Source organism: Plectropomus leopardus, chromosome 18 (assembly GCF_026936395.1).
Source record: "Plectropomus leopardus strain MGB_pleo_1.0 chromosome 18, ASM2693639v1, whole genome shotgun sequence".
Lineage (NCBI taxonomy): Eukaryota > Metazoa > Chordata > Actinopteri > Perciformes > Serranidae > Plectropomus > Plectropomus leopardus.
This window is the reverse complement of record NC_142193.1, coordinates 30,122,501-30,146,352: the sequence shown is the minus strand read 5'-3', so window position 1 is coordinate 30,146,352 and position 23,852 is coordinate 30,122,501. Positions and strand designations below refer to the sequence as shown.

General features: G+C 40.0%; 1 protein-coding gene across 4 annotated transcripts in view; it reads right to left on the bottom strand.

Annotated features, from left to right (window-relative positions):
- The window catches only part of LOC121956646 (nucleosome-remodeling factor subunit BPTF-like), a 43,862-nt gene that overhangs the window by 18,984 nt on the left and 1,026 nt on the right, over positions 1 to 23,852 (bottom strand). For 3 of the 4 annotated variants that reach the window (XM_088090933.1, XM_042504980.2, XM_042504981.2), the window contains exons 2-15: positions 20,634 to 21,456; positions 16,199 to 16,419; positions 13,785 to 13,961; positions 13,011 to 13,184; positions 9,048 to 9,239; positions 7,999 to 8,084; positions 6,764 to 7,116; positions 5,272 to 5,403; positions 4,985 to 5,114; positions 4,672 to 4,807; positions 4,267 to 4,584; positions 1,959 to 3,486; positions 1,034 to 1,158; positions 128 to 256 (exon numbers count right to left, since the gene is read on the bottom strand). In XM_088090933.1, the coding sequence (XP_087947059.1) occupies positions 128 to 256; positions 1,034 to 1,158; positions 1,959 to 3,486; positions 4,267 to 4,584; positions 4,672 to 4,807; positions 4,985 to 5,114; positions 5,272 to 5,403; positions 6,764 to 7,116; positions 7,999 to 8,084; positions 9,048 to 9,239; positions 13,011 to 13,184; positions 13,785 to 13,961; positions 16,199 to 16,419; positions 20,634 to 21,456 (4,524 nt within the window). The remainder of the gene's footprint in view (positions 1 to 127; positions 257 to 1,033; positions 1,159 to 1,958; positions 3,487 to 4,266; positions 4,585 to 4,671; positions 4,808 to 4,984; positions 5,115 to 5,271; positions 5,404 to 6,763; positions 7,117 to 7,998; positions 8,085 to 9,047; positions 9,240 to 13,010; positions 13,185 to 13,784; positions 13,962 to 16,198; positions 16,420 to 20,633; positions 21,457 to 23,852) is intronic. The other variant, XM_042504982.2, reaches the window with a different exon arrangement.

Here is a 23,852-nt window from a genome sequence, read left to right as displayed (position 1 = left end):
AATAAAGAAGAAAAAATATGCAAATAAGTGTGCAAATTATTTAAAAAAAGTAACCCAAAATTCTGACAGCAGTCGATCTTGATAATTTGTCCTTATTTGTCCGTTGTTTGTGACGTTTCGCGTTTACCTTTGGGAGTGTCCCTGTTTCCCAGCGGACAGATGATCTTCCTGATGCAGTACTCTGAGCGGATGCCGTAAGGCCCCACGTCTCTTCGTTTTATGATCTCTGTTGTGGTGATGTCCGTTTCCGTGGTTTCTGCAGCAAAAAATAAATCAAACCAGCACAATTATTCCAAAAGGGAACCATTAAACGATCATTTTACTACAAGCGTTAAAGGTGGACTCAAAGTTTCTGTCAAACAGAGGAGATGAGATTAGAATCTGCAAATCCATTTTTATCGAAGCGTTAACTCACAGGATGAGAAAAGGGAGAAATCGACGATGTTTACATCTCATCGACAAGACTACACCTCTGAACGAGTCATAGGGATGAATATTTTTTTGGTAATAAATGTCAATCAAGACCATTTTGTGTCCTCTGTCCATTTTTTGCTTCTCTGGTTCTTTATAACACTTTTGTAAAAACGATAAAAAATAAAGTGTTAAATATGTTATGTAATTATCGGCCGGGCCTTTTATTCACACTGATATTTGGCATTTTGCTGATAAAATTAATCAATTAAAAGTGCAAAGACAAAGTCAACTGGGAGTAACTTTTACTTTGTAAAACCTCAGGGAGCTGTATTTATATTTATATTATATTTAAATTTTCACTTGACTTTATTCAAAAAAGAAAAAGTGGGAACTTGCTGTATTTGATGTTTCAGCTTTGATTAACATTTGCTAAAGTCATTTAACAAAGTTTTGTGTTTGAATTTTAAGTATTGACAGAAAGATTTTTGTTTTAATTGTAAATGCATATCACTTCCAAATAACGGTCTCATTAACTACTAATAATTGGTATCTGCCCTGAGAAATCGATATCGGCCGTCCCCAAAAACAAGTACGATTGAAGACGTCGGCGTTTTCTCACCTTTCCGTGTCGTCCCCACCGCAGCAGAAGGCTTCACCGCCATGTCGTCCCACCTGAGGCAGGCCCACAGCAGCCTCAGCATCAGGCTGACCCCGGCCAGCGACCTCACCGTCTGGAGGCGGTACCTGGACAGGGACAGTCAGAAAAAACTGAAGTTTATTTATTTTTGGCGGGCAAACCGGCTCTGACATCATCCTCGTATACGCGTGAATCATCCTGCAGCCAGCCACCCAGTTTCCCTGCAGCCTACGTTGCTTTTTTTTGGTTGTTTCTAGACTTTTCTGGATTAAGTACATTTACTTTTAATACTTTAAGCACATGATCCTGATTACACTTACTTACTTTTACTACAGTAACATTTTCAATGCACAGTGTTTACTTGTTTCAGAGTATTTTTACAGCGTGGTATTACTACTTTTCATCAAATAAATGATGTAAATACTTCCACCACCACTGTTTTTAACCCCCTAAAACCTCAAAAATCTATTTGAAATCTCATGAAAATATGAGAAAATTGAAAAAAAAAAGAGTAAAAGGTGAAAAAATGACAATGAAAATGAAAATTATTTGTGGACAGACTGTTAGATATTATCCAAAAAAAAGAAAAAAAAACAATTAAATGAATAATTATTATAAATCTATCTTTAAAATTATGTTATAGATTATAGATGTTTTTTTCCCAACTTTTTAAGGTCATTTTCACGTCTCTTTTTATTCTATTGTTATTATTCTAATAATTTTATTCATTTTATTTTTTTTCTATTTTTTGGGGTAATTTTCTTGTAACTTTTTCTAATTTCTTGCTTATTTTTGGGGCATTTCTTTAAGTTGCTCACTGTATTTTTCTCGTGTTTTTAAAATAAATCCAGCTGATTTGAGTAGCCTTCAGACGGTTAAGCATCAAACAGCCTAATGTGTCACCAACCTCCACGTGATCCCGAAAGTGGGCCGCGGCGAAGGGTAGGGCCATATATCCAGGGCGGGCTTGGCGTTGTAGTTGAAGATGGGCACCTCTCTGATGCCCGCTCTCCTCGCCATCCTCTTCAGGTCATCGTTGGGCAGGATGAAGATGCTCTTCTTGCTGCTCTTGGTGACGAACTTGCGGTAGGACGGCAGGGCCGTCCCCGAGCGCGCCTTCTTGGATTTGGAGAACCTGAGGAGGCTGACTCGGTCTTTGGTGGAATACTCTTTACTGATGGTCATGGAGCTGCTTGAGGTCTTGCTGTCGGTGACTGGAGGTTTAGCCTTCGGAGGGAAAACGGCCCTGGAGATTGGCTGGGCGGCGGCGGCGGTAACGGAGGACGATGTGCTGCTTGCTGCTGGAGACGTCACATCAGACTTATTATTGCTGGACAGGTCAGCTGTTTGGGCATTTTGGGACGCCACATTAGCGGTGACGGCAGTTTTTAAACCTTCGCTATTATTATTGGTACTATTATTATTATTATTATTCGGGCAAGAAGGGCTTGCGGGTGGGAGCTTAGCGGGTACTGCCCCCTCACTTTCCGTGGCCACATCCTTACTGAGAGGGTCTCCTTTTTCGGCCACATGGTTCTCTAATTTCGGCACTTTGATCGGAGGTGGGTGACACATGTCGGACACGTCACTCTGCGAGAGGTTTCCGTTCATTAGAGACTTCACGGGCTCCGTCTGCGGCTCTTTGACGTCACCTTCGACTCTGCCCGGGTCTGAGTTTGAGTCTGCCGGGGCGTTGACCCCGGTTTTCCCGTTCACCTGCACTGGACTGGTCCTGCTTTGGTCCACGCTCTGTCCACCGCCTTGCTCCATTTCCTCATGCGTACGTTTTTTAGCATTCTCCGCCACTCGAGCCACCTCCGGCTTCTGTGTTTTTTCTATTGCGTCTGATATACAGTTGTTTTTACTGTTGAGCTCGTTGGCTGCGAGGGGTCCTCCGTTCACTTCTTTGTGAGCTACCGAGTCCCCGCAGTTCCCGTGGACAGCGTTTACCTCCGTCTGCTTGCCGTGGTTGGGTACTGCTGCTTCTGATTTGACATCGACGTCCTCCTTTATCTTTGTCTGCTCCTGCTCAAAGTCGAGCTTCTTGACCACGTGGTCTTTCACCTGAAGGCTGTCTTCCTTCTCCTCTTTCACACACGGGGTCACAGCAGGCTGCTGTTTGCCCAATGTGGATCCTTCCGTCTTAACGGCGGCCGTCGGCTTCGCGGCGACCATTTTTGACAGCAGGGACGCCTGTCTCATGCGCTCCAGCCTCTGCTTCTCCTCCAAGGTGAACTGTTTCACCCGCCGCTCCAAAAGTCCGTCCAGCTTTGAGGGCTTCACCTTCTTCTTATACGCAGTCCGCAGCTGGAAGCCCTCGCTGACATTCACGACATCGTAGTAGGTCTTTGACGCGGCCGCCTCCTCCTTCTGCATCGGTTCTTCCCTCAAAGGTTGCGCAGAAGGCGAAGAGCGTCCTTTGTTTTCAGCTTTATCTGTAACAAAGAGGCACGCAGGTCAGTGGCTGATAGAAACATTCATCCGTCCAAAAACGGCATCAAAAGAAGTCCAAATATTTAGGACAGTTAACCATCTGAAACTCAGAGTGACGTTTTCACAAGCATACGAACCTTTAAACCCTGAGCAAACTGGTGCTTTTTTATGAGGAAAAGGGCATTTAACAGCTTTCTAAGAAATATTCCACAAAATGCAAGAAATTAGTAGATTTAAAAAAAAATTCTTTTTAAGGACAGGGGAAGTATTTCAGAATAATAATAACAATTAAACAAAAAAGCTCTGAAAAAACTACACTTGTAGTTATCATAATTGAATATTTAAAATTATGTTACAGAATTATTATATTTTTTATTTTTATTATTTTTATTTTACATATATTTACACTTTTTACCCGTCTTGTTTGCCTTGGTTTTTTGTTGTTTTTTTTTTCTTTCTTCTACATTTTGTCTTTTGTTTGTTTTATTAATTTTCTGGTAATTTTCTTTACTTTCCACAACGTTCTTGCTATTTTGGGGGTAATTTCTTTTGCTGCTCATTGTCTTCAGAGGGTATCATTTATCTTTTTTAATCTAATTTTTTCTTATTTCTATTCTTTAATTATTATTATCATCATTATTATTAACTAAATTCTCAAAATTTATTCCATTACTGCGAAATAACGTATGGGCTATGTGGATGCAGCAAAGACAGTTGTTGTGACAGAAATAAAAAGTTTAAAAAAAAAATAAAAGTCAAAAAGAAGAAATCTAAACATTTACCTTTGTCATCACTTGAAGCAGCAGTTTCTGGGCAGGAGTCCACCTCCATTTTTTCATCTTCTTTCTTTTCCTCTACATCCTTTCCCTCCTCCTCCTCTTCCTCCTCCTCCTCGGGTTTTTCTTCAAGTTTTTCCTCGTCTTTGTCTTCGGCGGTCTCCGGTTTGCCGTCCTCCCCTGATGAAGTGCTCTCAGACGACACGCTGATGGATGTTTGTTCCTTTGCTCCTTCCAATGTCTTTTGAGCAGTCTGCTTCTCCGTTTCCATCACATTTTTCTGCTTATTAGTGCAAGCTGCTGCATTTTCCTTCCTCATTTTAGCTAAAAAAAAAAAATCAAATTATGAGCCAAAAGTGCCAGCAGCAGCACGAAAAAATAGCAAGCAAATATTGCCAGTTTAACTCTCACCTTCCAGTTCCTTGCGGTAGTTTACGTTCGTGTTTCCAGGTAGCTTCGGGACAAACCGTGGCACGTGAGTCTTACTGACCCAGCTCCAGCCACCGTACCCCGTCACCCTGTACTCCTCCCCTTTCTGCTTCCACACCTTCACCAGAAAAACACGAGTGAGGCACAAAATAATGAAGGTAGCAGAAGAAGAACCGAAACAATTTCACAGAAACACTGTGGGGCGTACGTGAAAAAACGTGGATTACTTAAACTATATATATATACACCTATATGCCACATGAGGAGCCGTACGAGCGATGAAAGACGTGCTTACCTGGTGCTTGATGGGGATGGTGTACTTCACCCAGGTGGCTTGCTGCAGTGTCTCCTCATCCTCCAGCTTTTTCTCTCGCTTTTTTATCTTCTCTTTATCCTCCCGCTCCATGGAGGTCATACGATGTAGCCTGGAAAGACAGAAAGTACAGTTTATCACCAAGAATATAAGGAGCAAAGTTAGCATTTAAATGGGGAAGCTTGTTTGGTCGACAATAATGTATCCCAAAGAGGTTAAAGAAATCTCTGCTGAGGGGACACAGAAAACTAGTTTGGGTCTTTCTTCACCTCGTGTGTCCCAGAGAGTCTTTCCATACTGGCAGCATGACCACTGGTTTGATGGCACACTCCAGTATGGCCAAGGCCAAGGCAAACTCCCGGGCCTTGCTGCACATCTGCACCGCTTTGTTCCAGTTGGTCCTGCAAAAATCAGGGACAAACTTTACGTAACATCAGATAACACAACTGCATATTTCTTGGATCATCATTTTCTGCAAAAATCAAAGCTGATTGTTTTCGGTGTCCTTTTTGCGATCATTTTTTAAAAATGTATTTGTATAACAGGAGGGGGAGCATAACGGCACTGTTATAAGTGACAAAAAGCAGGTTGTAACACCAGTCCAATAAACCTCCACCCTAAGATTTAAAGAAAAATAATAGAAATAAATTAAAGACATTTTTTTGTATTTCTTAAAAAAATGTTTGTATCCTTAAAGAAATTGTTTTTGGAACTTTCAAAATAATTAAATAAACTTTCTTGCCATAAGAAACAGTGAATCCCCCTGAGGGTTTCCAGTGGTGCAGTGTAATGATGTAATAATACTTTGTTACAGTACTGAAGTATTTTTTGAGAGTATCTTTTGCTTTGCTTTCTGTCAACTCTAGCACTTCTACTCGACTACAGTTCCTAAATAAAATGTGTAGTTTTACTTCAATAGATCTTCTCTTAGCATCTTTGTTACTACAAAATAGGAACGGAGGGGACGGATGGACAAATGAAGGAACTGGAGGAAAGTAAAAACCACTATAATATTTTTCTTTAAATCCTTTGAGGTGTAACAAATCGTAGTTTTTCTAAGATTTGCTCCATTTTAAATGTCGTGCATGTTACAAAGAAATAAAACTTCATAATTCTCAATATTCTGACTTTTTTTCAAACAATATATACTATTACTATACTATATACATTTACTGTTCCTTTCAATACTTAAATACATTAACATAAAATTACTTTGATACTTAAGTACAGTAAATATCATATTTTACTCAGGTAATATTCTAATAGATGACTTAAACTTTTAGTCTATTCTGGTAAGATATCAGTACTTTTACTCACATATGGCTTTAATTTAACCCTTTGAAACCTGGAGCAACATCACTTTTCTTGAGCTGCATTGAAGTACTTTCCCATGTATTTAAACCTTTGAACCCTGAGCAGCAAATTGGTGCGATTTCTATCAAAAACATGGGAGATGAGTAACTCATTTTACAAAAAACTGCAAGAAATTAGTAATTATCATAGCACATTTAATATTTTGTTTCTTATTTAAAATTAGGCTACAAAAATATTAGAATTTTTAAAGCACTTTTCCAGGTCATTTTCTTCTCTTCTTTTCTTTTTACTATTTTCTTGCTAATTTAGTCATTTCTTCTTTTTTTATTAATGGCCTCCTTCTCATGTTTCTGAAAGAAACCAAGCAACTTTGCTCAGGTTTCAAAGGGTTAAGGTACTTCGTCCACCACTGAGGTTTTTTTTACATCAACTCAATGCAAAGTTTACCTGTGCGACGCCCAGTTTGGATGCATAAATGGTCCGGGGACGTTGGTCTCCAGCTGGATGATGGTGAGACGCAGGGTGGAGACGGTCAGGCTCCGCGAACCGTAGATGGAGCCGTTCCATTTGAACTCGGACGCCGTGGTCAGGCTGAACTTGTGGGACAGGTGGCGTCTCTTGTCGTGGTCCTCGCGGTGCTGATGCTTGTTCAGGGCCAGGACGTTGGTGCTGTACTGGTTGTGGTAGACCCTGTATTTACCCTCCTGACCCAGTTTGAATAAATTGTTCAGATTGACGGCCAGGTCTCTTTTGAAGAAGCTGAGACGCGAAGATTCACCATCAAAGCGTGCAGGGGAGGACTGAAACACGAGAGGGAACATTTCACCAAACTACACCACAAAACTTAAAAAATGTAATGTTTAGGATCAAATTGTTAAAATTGTTTGATTAAAAATGTTTTGCCCTTTTCATATTGCAACTCTTCAAATTTAAAGCTAAGTGATTCTAGTATGTCTTGTCTCATTTTGAGCATATTTCGTAATTTCATAATAGATAAACCTAATCAATTCAGTGTTTTTGCTATCATGAAGAACTTTATTTGCCCAAACAAATTCTGGATCCTAAATGCCACAATGGACAATTTAATCAGTCCTCAATTAAAAAAAAAACCCTTTAGCACCTGGATCAGCATTATTTTTCCTGTGCTGCATTCGGCAGCTTTTCAGGAGCATTTAAACGTCTGAGAAAATTGGTTTGATTTCTTTTTTTTTTTTTTTTAAATAAAAAAGAATATAGGACAAAAACATAAAGAGCAACTTGCCGTGAAAAGAAAAATGTAAAGAAAAATAGTAAAAGATGACAAGGAAACAATACATCATTTAGCTAGAGGAGATTATTAGATATTATCAAAAAAACAGAAGAAAATGTCTATAAAAATATTTAATATTCTCTTAATTATATATTTAAAATTATGGCACCAAAAAAAAAAACACTTCTTCAGGTCATTTTCTTGTTTTTTTCCCCCCCTTCTTTTCTTTGCGTGTCTTTTTTATTTATTTTTTTACTTTTTTCGCATATTTTCAGGTAACTTTCTTGTAACTATACTATTTTCTTGCTATTTTTGGGGTCATTTCTAAATGAAATTGGTTTAATTTGCTCTGGTATCAAAGGGTTGATAGAAATAATGGTAGAATTAAATAACTTTTGTTCTAGAAAAAGAAGAAAACACACACACGTCTCACCTCTTTGCTGTCTCTGGGCGTTTGGGTGTTCGATTCCCGTCCTGCTGCTTTCTCTCTGTCGGTCTTCACCCTGTCGTTGTAATCATCTGTTGTTTAAAAAACAGACGACACGATCAGTGCAAACAAACTCAGCCTGGAAATATCAAACACACCGAAATCACTGTTCCACCAACACGGGACCGCCTCCGTTACGGTTCCCACATCTAATTTTTAACTGTTTGGAGCATTTTGAACCAAAAAAAAAAGGTTTTCTGAACCTAAAGTGCGAACTGTGACGACATCAGTGGACGTGTCATATTTTACAGGTTGGAAAGAGACGATTGAGAAGAAAAATCAATTAATATTAAAAAAATAAAACAAAGAAAAGTGCAGTTATCTAATTAGTAATTGGCCCATTCTTGGGTTTTTTTGGATATAAACAAACATCTGCAGGTAATCGGTGAAATCCTCCAGTTTGCGACATCACTTTAGTTGTCCTTTGAATCCCGAGCAAAAGGAAATAAACAACTTTGTAAGAAATGTTGCAAAAATTGAAAGAAATTAGTAGATTTGGAAAATTATTTTTTCAGAGCTAAGGAAAAATGTCTTGGAAAAAAAGCTTGGGAAAAACTATATATATATATATATATATATATATATATATTTTAATGGTAATTACAGACTTGAAATTATGATTCATAATTAATATGATTTTAGTACTTTTTCCAGGTCATGTCCTTTTTTGGTTTTAGACTTTTTTTTTTTTTTTTACAAATTTTCGAATTTGTAGGTTTTGGGCCATATCTTCTTTTATTACTCATTGCTTTCTGTCTATATTTTTGAAAGAAATCGTGCAAATCTGCACAGCTTTCAAAGGGTTAATAACACATCCTTGATTATAATGGCTCCATGCAAAAGTTATAGCACCCTGAGTCTCAACAGAACCGGTTCAAGAACCAGAGCTAATTAGGAGGAAAAGGCGTATGTGGGACAATTTAACTCAAATGACTTAATGCCAGACTCAGTGTTTTCTCCACTTTTTGGGGCACTAACGAGCCTCACACGTTTACCTGTCCCATCCTGGCTGGTGAAAGAGGACTGGGAGGAGCGGTCGGCCAGGTCCGGCTGCTCTGATTTCCTGAGGACTGACACTTGGCTGCCGCCGCCGCTCGCCTCAGACTGAGAGGACTGCTGCTGGGGCTGATTTTGGGAATCATCAGGGAGCTTTTCTTCCCTGCTGGGCTCTGCTTTCACATTATCATCTGAAAAAAAGGCATCCGGAAAGACTGAGAACAGGGTAAAAGCAGGTATCAGGGACGTAAGGTTTACGTGGTTATGTGGTGTTTCTGTTGACATGCAGCCGTGCACACTGATTAACATGCACATTTTATTTTTATGTCGAAATATGGAAAAACAGCCTTTTTTTCAGTTTCCTACATGAGTTTTTTTTGGGTGCATTTCTATTCCAGCCTTGCAAACTGTTGCAAACATCAGAATCAGAATACGTAGATTATCATTGTGCAGGTATGTACAACGAAATTTATCTGCACTACCAAAAAAAAGGGCTGGGTGATAAAACCATAACCATATCAATCGCGAAATTACTTTTCATCCATTATTGATGATTAAATAACAGCTCTGACATTTAAATAGACTTTTCAAATATTTAGATCAAGAAACGGGGCAATAATGGCTTGAATGCAAGCTGAATTAAAATTATGATCCTAAAACCATATTTTCATTATGATATTACAGCCCGCTCCAGCGCGGGGACATGTCCACAGCCCACTGTCTGCCTTGTGTCTCACGCTTTTGGGCTCTGTCTCACGCTCTTGCAAAAAGGTGGAAAATCTCCCACCAAAGCACAGCCAGGGCAGAAGTGATGAACAAACATGTAAAGAAGTGAAGGACTTTGGCTCTAGAACAGCTGAGTGTTTGACAGCCACAGCATTTCATTATGGCGGATCAAACAGCTGATGGTCCCAGAGCAGTAGTGAGACAAACAGCAGCTTCTCCTCAAAGCACCAACGTGTCTGAAACAGACACATCTGCAGAGGTGAGAGTGACTTCTTCAGACTTCTACAGACGACTTTGTGTTAGTTTCATGTTTAATCAGACTTTGGATAAATTATTTAGAAACACCAGGACGCATCACTCCGTGTCTCATCCAGCCGTTCGCGCTGAACTCTAGTTATTGTTACCAGGGGCAGATGTAATGTTTTGGGGGCCCCGGGGCCACAAGCACATGAGCTTATTTTCAGCCTTTCTCTAACTGGGAATGTTGGCTGTTGGCAGCTATAGGAGAAGTAGGCCGACTAAAAAGTTTTTAATTCCCGAATAAAATGATTAATAGCACAGACGGCCTATTATCAGCATATCTGCTTAAATTTACCTGAAGTTTGTTTAGGATGGAGCTTTTAATTTTTATATAATGCTGGAAAGTTTAATTAATAATAAATCGTATGTTTATTACACTCCAACACACCATATTCACATGAAACTGTCAGTTAACAATAAATGCAAAAAACAAACCACAAAAAAATAAAGAAAAATAATTGTTCTTTAAAGGAAATCAAAGTAAAATGTTTAATTAATCATGCATGGACGTGAAAGGCTAAGTACTCAATAATAAATAAGTTAGGAGAATACTGGATAATGAGCACCAACTCGAGGAGTGCTGAGCTGCTGCACATACGTACGCCACCATCAGCACCATCAGCACCATCAGCACCATCAGCACCATCAGCACCATCAGCACCATCAGCACCATCATTATCACCATTATTATCATTATCACCAAATACCAATGGATGGTTCGTGTATTCGGCGTATCCGTGACATCACACAGAGCCAAATGTGGATAGAAAAGAGGCTGTGTGTCAAACAACTGCGGTAAAAATTGGGGTCGACAGATAATCGACCTGGCCGAGTATCAGAGCCGATATTTGGCATTTTGCAGATAATCTGTATCAGCGTTGTATTTAATAGTCGCTGATAAAATTAATTAATTAAAAATGTATGCGTACTATACTCTTTTCATTTTCATTTATTTAACCAACACCAGGGAGGGCAGCCTGTTATACATGCAAAGAAAGCGTCAGCATAAAAAAAGCTGCAGGGATACTTGCTGTGTATGATGTTGAATGTTTCAGTTATCATTAAACATTTGCTAAAGGCATTTTAACAAAGTCTTATGTTGGAGTTTGTTTTATTCAAAATTCTAAATTTTGACAGAAATATTTTCATTTTATATTGTAAATGCATCAGTTCCATATATCAGTTAATGTATCAGCCCTGTAAAACCAGTATCTGTGGACCCGAAGTAAAAATCCCAGCTGAGATGCATATCCCGAATTGTCTGTATACTTGTCCAAATAATGCTGCAAAAACCCGAATATTGTGGGCACATCTCACGTCTTAATCTGCAGAAAGGCCTCATTCAGAATATTTTAACAGCATATGCTGCTTATGTGACTTGCGTCAAATAATCAGGGAATATTAGTGTGCATGTAACCTCTTTTTAACGAAACACCAGGTAAAGACTTGACATTTGCAGAACTAAATGATCTTTACGTGCTTCATCTGTCATGTTCAGGCTCATCAAAACAAACTCATCGTAGACAAGAAAAGCTCCACAGATCCAAAACAAGCTGTGCATTTGCTGCAGAGCCAAATGGAGACAGCAGCTCTGCCTCTGAGGCAGTTTTCGGGGAGAGAGTCCTGCATGTATGTGCAGCTCTTTGTTGACGAGGTAGCAGGTGGGGCTTCCAGGCGGAGAGCCTTTTGTCTGAGCAACAGGAACCCACCCAAATGCCCATAAATTGGACTGAGAATAAGGAGCCGTTTGCGACAGACGCGGCTGCTCTTTATCACGATGCCAAAAGCGTGCTTTTCAAAACACGAGCAAAGAACACGAAACAGAAGACAAGAAATGCAATGCACCAAAAATAAATACAACATCTAGATTTTATGCTTAAGAGTCGTTCAAGACAACAAGAGCTGCAGAAAACAGCCACCAACAGCTTAAAGTCTCCTGGGGAACAATTAATGAAAAGGGGAAAATATCGTCTTACGAACTAATTAGATGTTTACTGAAGATAATGAGGAGATGCTGTGAAAGGTAATTTGAAAAGAATGTGTGCTAATTATGGTCACGTCAGCGCTGCATTAATGTAAGAGCAGCAAAGTTTTGACTCCACAGCCACGGCAGTGAGTCTGCGGTCTGAAACGTTATTGATGTCAAGGTTAAAGTCCTCTTTCACCGCGTGTGCTCTTTACACAGAGTCTGAAACACAGTTGCTGAATTTGTGACATAAAATGGTCGGAGATACTCAGAAACCCCGTTTGCAGGCTTGTAAAGCAGAAAAGGGAAAACACCTTTATGCTACTGAGCAGAGACACAATAACAAACGGCACAGTGTGTCGGACTGATATCTAAACCGTGCAGACGTGGCGGAGCATAAGTAAACAAAAAGCATAAATTCAAAGCGCTGGTTTTTGCCATCAGGGCTTTGGGACGACCTCTCTGAGAAAACAAGGCTGGCAGAATCAGTGACTTCTTTTAAATCACTTCTTAAAAACCATTTTTATAGTTTTGCTTTTAGGTGATGTCGTCTATTTTAATCCTAACTTGTCTGTTTTCACCTATTTTATCTTTTAATGTATTCTTTAATCTGCTCCGATCATGTTTAATTTTCTTATTATTACTATTATTTCTGTGTTTACGGCTATTTTTCTTCGAACAGCATTCGCTCTTACTGTTATGGGATGTTGTTTTTGTTGAGTTGTTGAGGGAGCACGGAGCAAAGCTGCAGCGGAGCCGTGCCACAACACGCATGCAAGCGGTGGAAATTCACACAAAGCACGGCGAATGAGCGAGGCAGAGAGGAAAAGGTAAACGCAACAGCACAGACACCAGACGGATGAAGATGGCGGCGCAGCCGTGCAGCGGGCTATGAAGTGGAGGGTGAGCTGAATGGCGAGAGATGATGCTGAAAGCTGGACGGAGCGAGCGTGAGTCCGTCTCTCAGTACCTGTCCTGTCCTGCGGAGGGGACTCCCCGCTCTCCTGACTCCCAGACGGAGCCGGCTGCGTTTCCTTGTTTGGTTCGAGGGACTCCGTTTTAGGCGCGGCAGCGTCCTGGGCGGCTGAGGCGGGGTTAGGGTCAGACGCGGCGCTCTCCTCTGCAGCGGGAGGAACCGCAGCAGCTGTGATGTGACACAGATACATGAGGCTGTGACGCTAACAGTACTCCCGAAATACAGCGGTTATGTGATGTTTACTGCAGGATGAAGCTCATTACCGTCATCACCGCTTTTTTAATTTTTTCGTGATGAAAGTTACAGGAGTGCATGTGGTGTGTGGTATGAAATATTAACATATCATCATCAACTTTCTTCCATATGTTCAACGGCGTCTGAGGAAGCAAAACTTTTGCACTGCTTTTCTCTTCAGTGTCCCGTGCACAAGCAGCAGCGACAGTCAGGCTGACGGCAGATTTCTCTCGTGTGCGTTTGATTATTTCTCTTATGTATCTATAAACAAAGAGGGAAACTCTTTGTCTTTTTCGCCCAAACCAAACTAAAAATCCACGCCGTCACAACCCTGCACACACACGGGGCAAACGCCACCAGCAGAGTCAGAAAACCGTTTAGAGGAAAGTCAACTAACGTGCTGACTCAGTTTCACCAAAAAATATAAAAACAGCAACGGCACCTGCTGTTTCCTGGACTTTTGGGTCTGTTCACGACTTACCTCAGGAGAAATGACGTAAAGAGAATTTAAAGAATGGCGCTTATGAATTTTACCTTGTGAACTGGCGTCTTCCTTGGCCTCAGAGTCTTTGTGCTCTCCGTTGTCGAGCTGCGGGGGAACCTCAGCGGCGTCCTCCGCCATCTTAACGGAGCCGGTTTCTGCATCCTGCTTTGCCTCCTCTCCTTTCCCCTTTGCTTCCCGCCTGATCTTCAAGCGCTCCGTGACCACGTCTAAAAGAAAAAAAGAAACATGTTCATATTTTATCAAGTAAAAGAGAGCAATTACAAATCCATGAAACATTTGAAAAAGTGTAAATGCTCTTTCTCCAGCAATTCCTCTTTCCAGGTTACACAGTAAATAAACTTTCTCAGGCAAAGATGAAGGACGTGGACTCATTTTATTCAGAGTACTACGAGCCATACTCAGTACTACTGTTTTTTTAACTGTAATTTTGTTTCATATTCTTTTTGGTCTAAATGTTGACTGTAAAGTTTCTCCTAAAATGTTTTTTCTATTTATTTAGTCATATTTTTTTTTAGTTATTTACTTTTTTATTTTGTGTTCTGTGATTATTATGAAAATGGTAATATGATGCTGATTATTGTTGTTGTTTATATTATTATTGTTATTGTTATTATCATTGTTATTATTATTATTATTAGCAGTAGTAGTAGTAATAGTATATTTTTCAAATAATGCCATATGCTCTATGGGAGTTCTTATGTACATAAATATACCTTGTTACATGTATAAAATCAATGAACATACGTGTACAAAAAATAATAATTCTTCATCCACAGAAGTGAACGGCAACATAATGATAAATAAAATCTTTGGTTTCAGATTTAAGTTAGTTAAAGTAAAGCATAAATGCAGTCCACACTGCATTATCCTAATAACTTAAGGGGCAAAAACATTCATTATTATAAGGTACAATAAAATCCTTCATACCTGCATATAAACATCATTTTCTCCAACTGAGACAATAACTGACCACTGCTTAAAAATTGGTTTTAATTGTTGGTTAAACTGCATATTGTTTCCTTATATATATATATATAAAATGTCAAAAAAATAAAATGTCAAAAAAAGTAAAAATATATATACATATATATATATATATATTGTAATATAATTATTATAATATCACAAAATCCAATGAAACATCTTTAATCAAGCTTTAATCAAGAAAATAATAAAAATGAGAGTAATCCTCAGCTGCAGCCCTGACATTAGTGAAAAGGTGCAGGCATCACTGTGCTGCAGCGGCACAACGAAAAACACCAGCAGCACCTATAAATCATTATGATTGGTGAAAAAAAAAAGTACCACAATGATTTTGCAACCACATTCTTATTAAATTTAGGGCTACAGGACACCAGTTCAAACCTTTAGCTTCTGACATGACGCCAGAGGCACTTCCCCAAAATAAAACATAATGTCACACGGCCTTTTGAGAGCTGGAATCAGGCCGTTTGGTGACAGAGACAGGAAAACTGTTACGAAAAAAGATATGGCAGCCTGTCAAACCCAAAAGGAAACTGCTGCTGGCAAAGCAATCAAAAGCTTTTTAACCACTGCGTCTCCTCAGAGGGAGGAAAACAGGTGCTTGTTGTCTGAGCGAGCGGGAAGAAAAGGCAGCAGCTAACATTCGTGAGTCAACTGTCAGTACAGCGGAGCAACACCGCCTGAGGAAAGGAGCCGTGATATGTGAAGCTCCGATAAACTGTTTCAGAATGTAACCCCTCAGGACACACACACACACACACACACACACACACACACACACACACGTATATATATACATTCACTTCACAGATCACATACATCCTGATCTGCTGTCAGATAAGTCATTTCCTTATTGGCTTTGACTACATAAAAATTCAACCTAAAAGTTGTACCAGCGTTTGGCTTCAGAGTTTTGGTTTTCATACTTTTTTTTGTTTTCGTCCTTGGAAAAAAAAACATTTTTTTAAAAAAAATACAAAATATAAAAAAATATGTGATGTAGTCAGAATCTGAAGAAATATATTTATTTATTTTATTATTATTTCTTTTTTTGTGATGGGAAATGGACGAGGATGCTAGAGAAAATAAAATATGAATTAGTATTTGATCCAAATGGAAGATTTATTTCCTTTTTTTTGGTTATTCTAAATACTGTGTGTATTTTCTGGTATGGGGTATAAATATGAGTCGCTGTAGTTGTTGTTTGTGTTTTTTTGCGTGTCATATGGTTTTTGTTTGTCGTTAAAGATCTTTGTTGAGAGTCTTTGTCCTGTATAATGTAATTTTGTTTATTTGTTTTTTTAAGTTGGTGATTTATAGTTGGAGAAAATCTAATAAAATATTAGATAAAAAGATAAGTGATTTCCCTTCAAACGCAGCTCACATGAACCAGAACTAGATCACACCACCACAAGGTTCAAATGTGTCTCTATTTTGGGGAATGAAGACGAATCCGTACCGTTGACAGCAGTGAGGTAGGCTTTATTGTTTCCCCGGGCTTTGTTGGTAAGGTCGTCTGTGATGTCCATGTGAGCTTGCACCTCCTCCCTCATCTCCACCAGGGTGGCGTGAAGGTCCGTCTCCCAGTACTCCTTATCCAGGCTCTCCATGAGCTCCTCCAGCTGCGCCTTGGAGCTGTAGTACCAGATCTTTTTCTTGTCGTGCTCCCCGTCCTCCTCGCTGCGGAGCGTGAACAGGATAGGTGGTTAGAAAGATTCTCAAATATTAGAATTACTTCCTCTATCACTTCACAGCAAGGTTTTTTAGCTGAGACAATTGAAACTCGATTCGCAGTCCCGCCCTCGAATACGATGAGCCAATCACATTTCGTGCAGCTACACCATGCACTCGAACATCCTGCTCGTAGATGTCTATAGAAAAGCATCTGAATTTTTAAAATTCCTGCAGTTTTAACTTAAAAATGGTCAAACAATATGCATGGTGTAAATGCAAGACTAATACGAGGTATCCTGAGAGGTCAGAAAATGGCTTGTTATATATCGGCATATCGGATCTCTGCAAAAAAACCCCAATATCCTCAGTTATTGTGTGACTTTAGCGTTTAAGGAGGTTTTAGCTCGTATACACCAAAGTCACACAACACAAAGAAGACAACTGATGGAAGCGGCTTTAGATCAGCCGCTCCGTGTTCATCGAGCTGAAATGACGAGAGCGTAGATGGAGAACTGAAGCGGTTAAACTCTTCCCCATCAGAAAGTGTCGTCTGACAAAAAGCTAAAGCTGTGAAAATACTCTCAAAACAGCATTCACTTCATCTGCTACAGATTTTTTTAAGTGTCTAAGGCCACATTCAGACGAGAACTGCCCTACTAAAAATGAAGTGTTTACTTGTGCTTTTTAAAAAATATTGTGAGAACAATCCTTGTGCACACGGAGCCGCAAAAACAACGAAAACGCTGCAGAATGCACGCCAGGCCAGTAGTTGGCGGTGTAAGGTTAGAAAAACACCACGCGCATGTGTGTAATGCACACTGCCAGTTTGCCAGTTTACAGCCAATAGTCTGCACTTGTATGGCGCTTTTTCAAAGCGTTTTCACGCTATGTCACATTCACACACACATTCACACACACTGGTACCGTACAAGGCGCCACCTGCTACTCTGTAACCATTCACACACACTCACACTCCAATGACGCAGCATCGGGAGCAACTGGGGTTCAGTATCTCGCCGAAGGATACTTTGACATGTTGCTCAGAAGAGATGGGGATCAAACCGCTGAACTCCCGCTCTACGTCTGAGCCACAGCCGCCCCCACACGGGACAAAAGGGGCTACGTTTTCAAAAGATTACACTCTGGAACCCAGTTTCAAAAGTCTGCATTTCCAGGCCCCCAAAACGCTGCCGGCAACGAAAGGCCAAACCACAACTAAAGTTAAAACATATTTTGTAAAGCAGGCGCCTCTTGTATGAAGGCAGTGTAACTGCAGCAGCGGCCGCGCGTTCGATTCCAGCTCGTGGCTCTTTGCTGCATGTCATCCCCTCTCTGTCCCACTTTCACGCTATCAATCCTCTGTCCTCCCTAATAAACCAAAAATGCCAAAAAGTAATCTTAAAATAAAAAAACATACTTCGCTGCTGCCCGTCCACATCCACAGCAGTACACTGCTTTACTTCTGTGTCAGAACTCCAGTCTGCTTCTCCAAACTGGAGCACGTCCACCACCATCTACTGAATGTAATACATTTACTGTGGAGAAGTACTTCATACAACCCAACTTTTACAAGAAAACCACAAACTGTCCCTTTAAAGGACCATTGTCCCCTGTTCTTCAGGGATCTTTCTGTTGGATCAAGTCAACTGCACAAAAAAAATCCTATTTCCAAACAAGAATTCAATAACAAGCCGATTCATAGAGAACGATAGCAGCCATTCGTGAACAAATTAAGATAATGGGGTTGAAGATAAAACTGAGTGTGAAGGACAGGTTACGCTGTGGCTCCATTAGGCTGCTCATTGATATTCTCACGGTGCACAACAGTTCTGCTGAACCGCCGAGGGCCTTTTTTAGAACCAAAAACATTAAAAGGCTCAGTCAGATACCGTCTCATGCTAAGATGAATTCAGTCTCTTACTTTAACATAACTTTGGGGCGAGGAAACACAGCACTGCCAGAGACGATAAAAAGCTCGGACTGCACGTCTCCTCTGTAATCTTCAGTCACACTAATGCCTCAGTTCATGCACGCTGCATTTTTACTGGCCAAATGACTGTAACTTTCAGTTTCACTCTCCAGCTGTTTCACATTGTAGCGTAGAGCAACACACACACACACACACACACACACACACACACACACACACAAAGAAACATCTGGTAATGTGAGATTATCTTACGAGAAACTGGCAGCAATTTGTCTGTATTCTTTTTTTTTTGCCTAAATATGAGGCCCGTATTTGTCACATTTAGGCTAAATGTGCTTTTCATACGACTATATGCCGAAATGTTTTACAAGGATGCTTAATTTTTTACATATTTCCCACAGTGCACTGAGAAATGTAACTACTATAAAATATATGACTCGTTTTGTACCTTGTAAGCTATTTTAATACAATAAGTCTTCATGGATTTGTTAGAATTTACTTGCAGGGCTGCACCATATGGCTGAAATCAAATCCACCATAAAAATATGATTATTATGTCAACTTGATGTTCACTGGAGTAGAGTTTGTTCCCATGTTATGTAACACTTCAGACAAACATTTTCACACACGTATGATAAACACTTCTTACAAGTAATTTTTAGTTTTAGATTACAGTTTGCATGGAGACTGTAGCAGACGCTCTGGCAAATGTTTGTTACCTAAAATAACAATAACTGTGAGCGGTGGGGATATGAACACAGGATTAATAAAAGCTGTCCAGTGATGGCAGAGAGAGATGGCGGGAAAAACAGATGTAGAGCCAACATACTGTATTTTCACATCTAACTCAGCAAATTAAAGGTTCAATTCGACCCAAAACAGATTTTTGATTGTTTAACCCTTTGAAAATCAGACCGAAATCACTTTTCTTTTGCTGCTTTCAGACACCTTTCACAAGTTTTCAAGCCTTTGAACTTCGAGCAAATTGCGATTTCTTTAAAAAAAAAATAAAAAAAATTAAAAAAGCAAAGTGCGGCTTGGTATGAAATGTTCCCCAAAGTACAAGAAATTAGCACATTTAGAAAACGTGTCCAGGGGAAAAAAAGACTAAATTTGTAACATTATAATTACAGATTTAAAATGATTAGAATTTTTTAGGCTCTTTTTACAAGTCTTGTTTTTTGTCATTTGCTTTTTCATTTTTTTTCTTTTTTTAACCTTTCCCATTGCATACAAAAGCCAGATATTAGTCTGTGTATGGGGGGTTTTGTGCAGTGAGAAAGGGGTTTTAGAGACCCCAGTTTAAGTAACCTGCATGTCTCTGGACTGTGGGAGGAAGCCGGAGACCCGTAGAAAACCCATGCTGACACAGGTGTGAACCTGAAACCCTTTACTGTGACAGCAGCAATGTGCCTCCCGAGAAAAAATGAATTTAGAAAATAAAATTTTGTAAAATAACACAACAGACAGGTTTCCATGCCTAATGGAAACACGTCAATTTGGAGAAAACTGTCATTTATCACAAAAAAAGTTTTTACAGTCGATTTGAAAAAAACATATTTTGTAAAACTGCTGTGGAAACGCTTTTTTATCTTTTCTAGGTCACATGATGCTGTGTCTATGTGCTTGTCAGTAGGAACTGTCTCCCATGATGCAGCAGGAGCTACAAGAGCTGTTATTGCATCACATAACTCTGAGAAAGTTGAGCGGATCATTCGGAAGTTTTGAATTCACAATTCCTCTGTGAAATCGTGGACTACATCTCCCAGAAATCCCTCATACGTGGCCGCTTCCACGTAAAAGGGGCTCGCCTTTATATCACGGCTCCATAACGCGCCTACGTGGCCTTGGATTGGACATAATGACGGCTAGTGCGGTGGCTGCAAAAGAAATAAAGCTGCTAAAGTTTTGAACATCCATCGCCATGGTTACTGGGATGTTATCGCAAAAGGAGAAGTCGCAGAACATCCCTCAAAAGAAACGCAGTCATCTCGCAACTGTATTTCATCCACATTTTGAAAATATTTCAGTTTTGAGCAAATCTGTAATGGAAACCCTCCTAGAGATTATTTCAACACGACTTTACTTCAAACGACTTGTGCGACGGTTGTAACGTGATTGTGTTTAACCGACTAACCAGCTGGACACCTGAACTGATTTCGTTTTTCTCTCTCTTTGTTATGAAAGTATTTGTTGCTAACATCTGTCCTGAATTTAGGAAATAAAGCCAAGGGCACAGAATAAGAGGTAATTCTAGTGGAGCAGATAGGCGGTGAGGGTCCAAACTTACACAATAATCCTTCTGTTTAGGAACCAGTACTTCCTCTGGTGGCGGTCATATCCAATGGGCTCCTGGCGGATGAAGGGCCGGTTCTTCTGCGCCTCGGTCACGCTGTCCGTGACGCCCGGCACCTTATGCGCCACACAAATCTCACACTGCCACTCGTCCTCCGGGACCGCCTCCAGCGGCGGTTTCACACACTCCAGGTGGTAGACCGCTGAGCAGGTCTCACAGCACAGCAGGTCGCCCAGCCGGTGACACACGCGACAGTGGTCGTCGTACTGCATGCTGCCGTCGGACAGCAGCTCCTCCCGGGCAATGTTTGTAGTGAGAAACTGGTCCACCAAAAACTGTAACACCTTGATTTTACTTTCAAGAGGACCGTAAGGATACTCATCCGCCTCCTGATACGGCAGGACGTGATGGTACTCCCGGTCGCTCTCACAGTACGCCCGCAGCACCTCGGGCCACGTCATGCCGTCAATAAAGTACAGAGTGGAGTTGACGCTGTCTTTGAGGTCAGCGGGGCCGAAGGTAGTGTTGGAGGAGTCCTCCTCACGCAGGATGGCCTTCAGGAGGGAAATATGCGTCTCTGCTATTAAAGTGCACTGCTCCTGGCCCACCAGCGCCGCACAGAAGTCCTCGAAGCGGAACGGGGAGAGACGCAGCACCGTGGCGAAGTTACGTAGCACCTCGTAGATGGAGGTGGCGTTGAGCAGCTCCTCACTGGGAACCAGGAGATCCTCGGAGGTTTCGGGAAGCTCAAGAGGGGGAATCTCCTTCTCCTCCAGGATGGGAGTGCGAGGTCGCGGAGCACGAGCTTTCTTCTTCCCTGAAGGACACACAAACGATATCAGTAAACCGTAATTACATCACTTTGTTCCACAGGCTGCAGCAGAGGAAAAAAACGTATTATTTTATGGTCACATTATGCTGAATATATACTGTACAACACTGTTTTCTTAATCCCGCCAGATTTCTGACCATTAACTCCTGCCAGTACATAATTTTCTGTGTAAACTGTTGGGAAGAATAGGCTACATTACCTCATCTCTGGTTGATGATTTCTCAATTCAGCATTTTAATTATACTTTATTACCCATTTTATTTCAGTCTTTGCTCACAAACTACTTGAATCTGCCCGCGGGATCAAAATCCCAACGCATGGCTCTAATACAAAGCACTACGGTGCAGAATTTTGTTTTTTCTGCAAACACTTTATCAAATTTGATTTATGCATCTTTTATTTTATTTTTGTCTAAATACATGGCAGACCACTTTTCTATCTTCGATTTGAATCATCTTTTTTTATGTTTAATTTGATTTTACAGCAATAAACAGATGACAGTTCATTATGCAATTATGCCCATTTTCCTCTACCCACTTAAGCCAACCCTCCACAACCACCCTCTGCCCCATGGTGTGACTTATTAAAAAATAAAAAATAAATAAAAAAATAATAATATACTTACACTTGTTTTTTTCCCTAATACACATTTCAGAAAAATTAAATAAATGAAAATGAAGTTTTCACAGATTAACATGATTGACATTTTGATCATAAGGAAGAACTTCTATGTTTGATCTTATCAATATCACCCAGTTATTTTGTAGGACTACATGACAACGACCATATAATTTTTATATCAATATCTCCAGCATGCAGCTATATATATGGCGCATCATCGTGTTAACAGAGTACTGATTTATCAGTGTCAAGTAAAATGCCACTTTTGGCTAGTAAATCTAACAATTCAGTCACGCAAGTGGTTTAAAAAAAACTAACAAAAGAGATTTTTCTGAAGTTGTCGACAGAAGTAGCAAAGGAGCGAGCCATCGTGCTTCCTTCTAATCTTTGCACTTGGGAAAAAATGGTGCATGCACACTAATTTGGGAAGCGGGAGTAAATTTAGGTGCCGTTAGACGAGAGGATGTCGAAAAAACTTCTCCTGGACTCCAACTATGTATTGCTAAGTTTGCTGCAAGTTTGAGAGCAAGGCAGATAAAACAGGGTTGCGTTTCACGGCAATAAGTGTGTAAGATTTAGGGGAATTTGGTGGCGTCTAGCCGTGAATTGCAGATCACAAAAAGCTAAAACTTCTCTTGACTTGAATTTCTTTAGTGTGAACTGCTCAGGAGGTTGTTTTTTTCGTGGAAGTAGAAAGTCTCTTCCTCTCCAAAACAAACGGACCTGGAAATTTAGAATCGGTGCAGTGATTTATCAATAATAATGTTTATTACAGTCACTTTGCTGCTCTCTGCTTTTTGGTGTTCATACCCTTTTTTTTTTTGTCTTTCTGTAAATGAATGATCTTCTTTTACATCTAACCCGGTGATGTGTCCCCTCTTATGTTTCGGCTTTCAAGACCGACGCCTTATTGTATTTTTCTTACAGTAAAAAAATTAAATAGTGTGCTATAAATGTTAATTTTTCCCTGTGGTATTGAATATTGGTATTTTTAAAAGTATTGCATCAAAATAAGAAATGACATTATGATGAGAACAGTACCAAATGTATAAATTTAACTGTAAATCTGGTAATTTTTTCAAAGATATTGTATTAATATTCCAGCACGATGACTACACTAACAGAATTTATACATTTAGTTGCAATTCACGTTATTTACACACCAACAAAGTTGCTTTTACTATGAAAACAGACAAACCAGAGTCTGGTGTCACGTTAAAAACAAAGTTGCATGTGTTCAGCTGATCCGGCTCGACACATGGCCGCTGTCACTGTTAGCTAAATGAGGCTCCTGCATCTGGGAAAAACATACCGCTGTCCTGCTAGATAATCACATAAATGTTTGTCAGATCAAATATTATAACCTTTTCTTTGTGCTACGCCTTTAAAAACATTAGCTGCCATTATTTAACACGTTTATTAGCGACTAATTTAAAGCTGAAAGCCGCTTAAGTGGAAAATGACAGCCATGCTAGCCATGCTAAGTCAATTAGCTTGCTATTTTCTAGTCTTTCTACGAGCTGAAATCAAAAACTACATTTCATTCTTCACTTTTAAAATAAACTGATGTTGAATTTAGTTACAATAAGCGCATAAAGTCGCCGTTACATATCAAACTTTAGGATTTACAGTAAGCAGCGTGAGCTAATTTGACTTGCTAATGTTAGCACGCTAGCAGCTAACTTCGGAGCTAAACTGCGAAAAATGCGGTTTTTCCTAAAACTGCGTGAATTGTTATTTTTTGAAATCGTGCCTCTGGG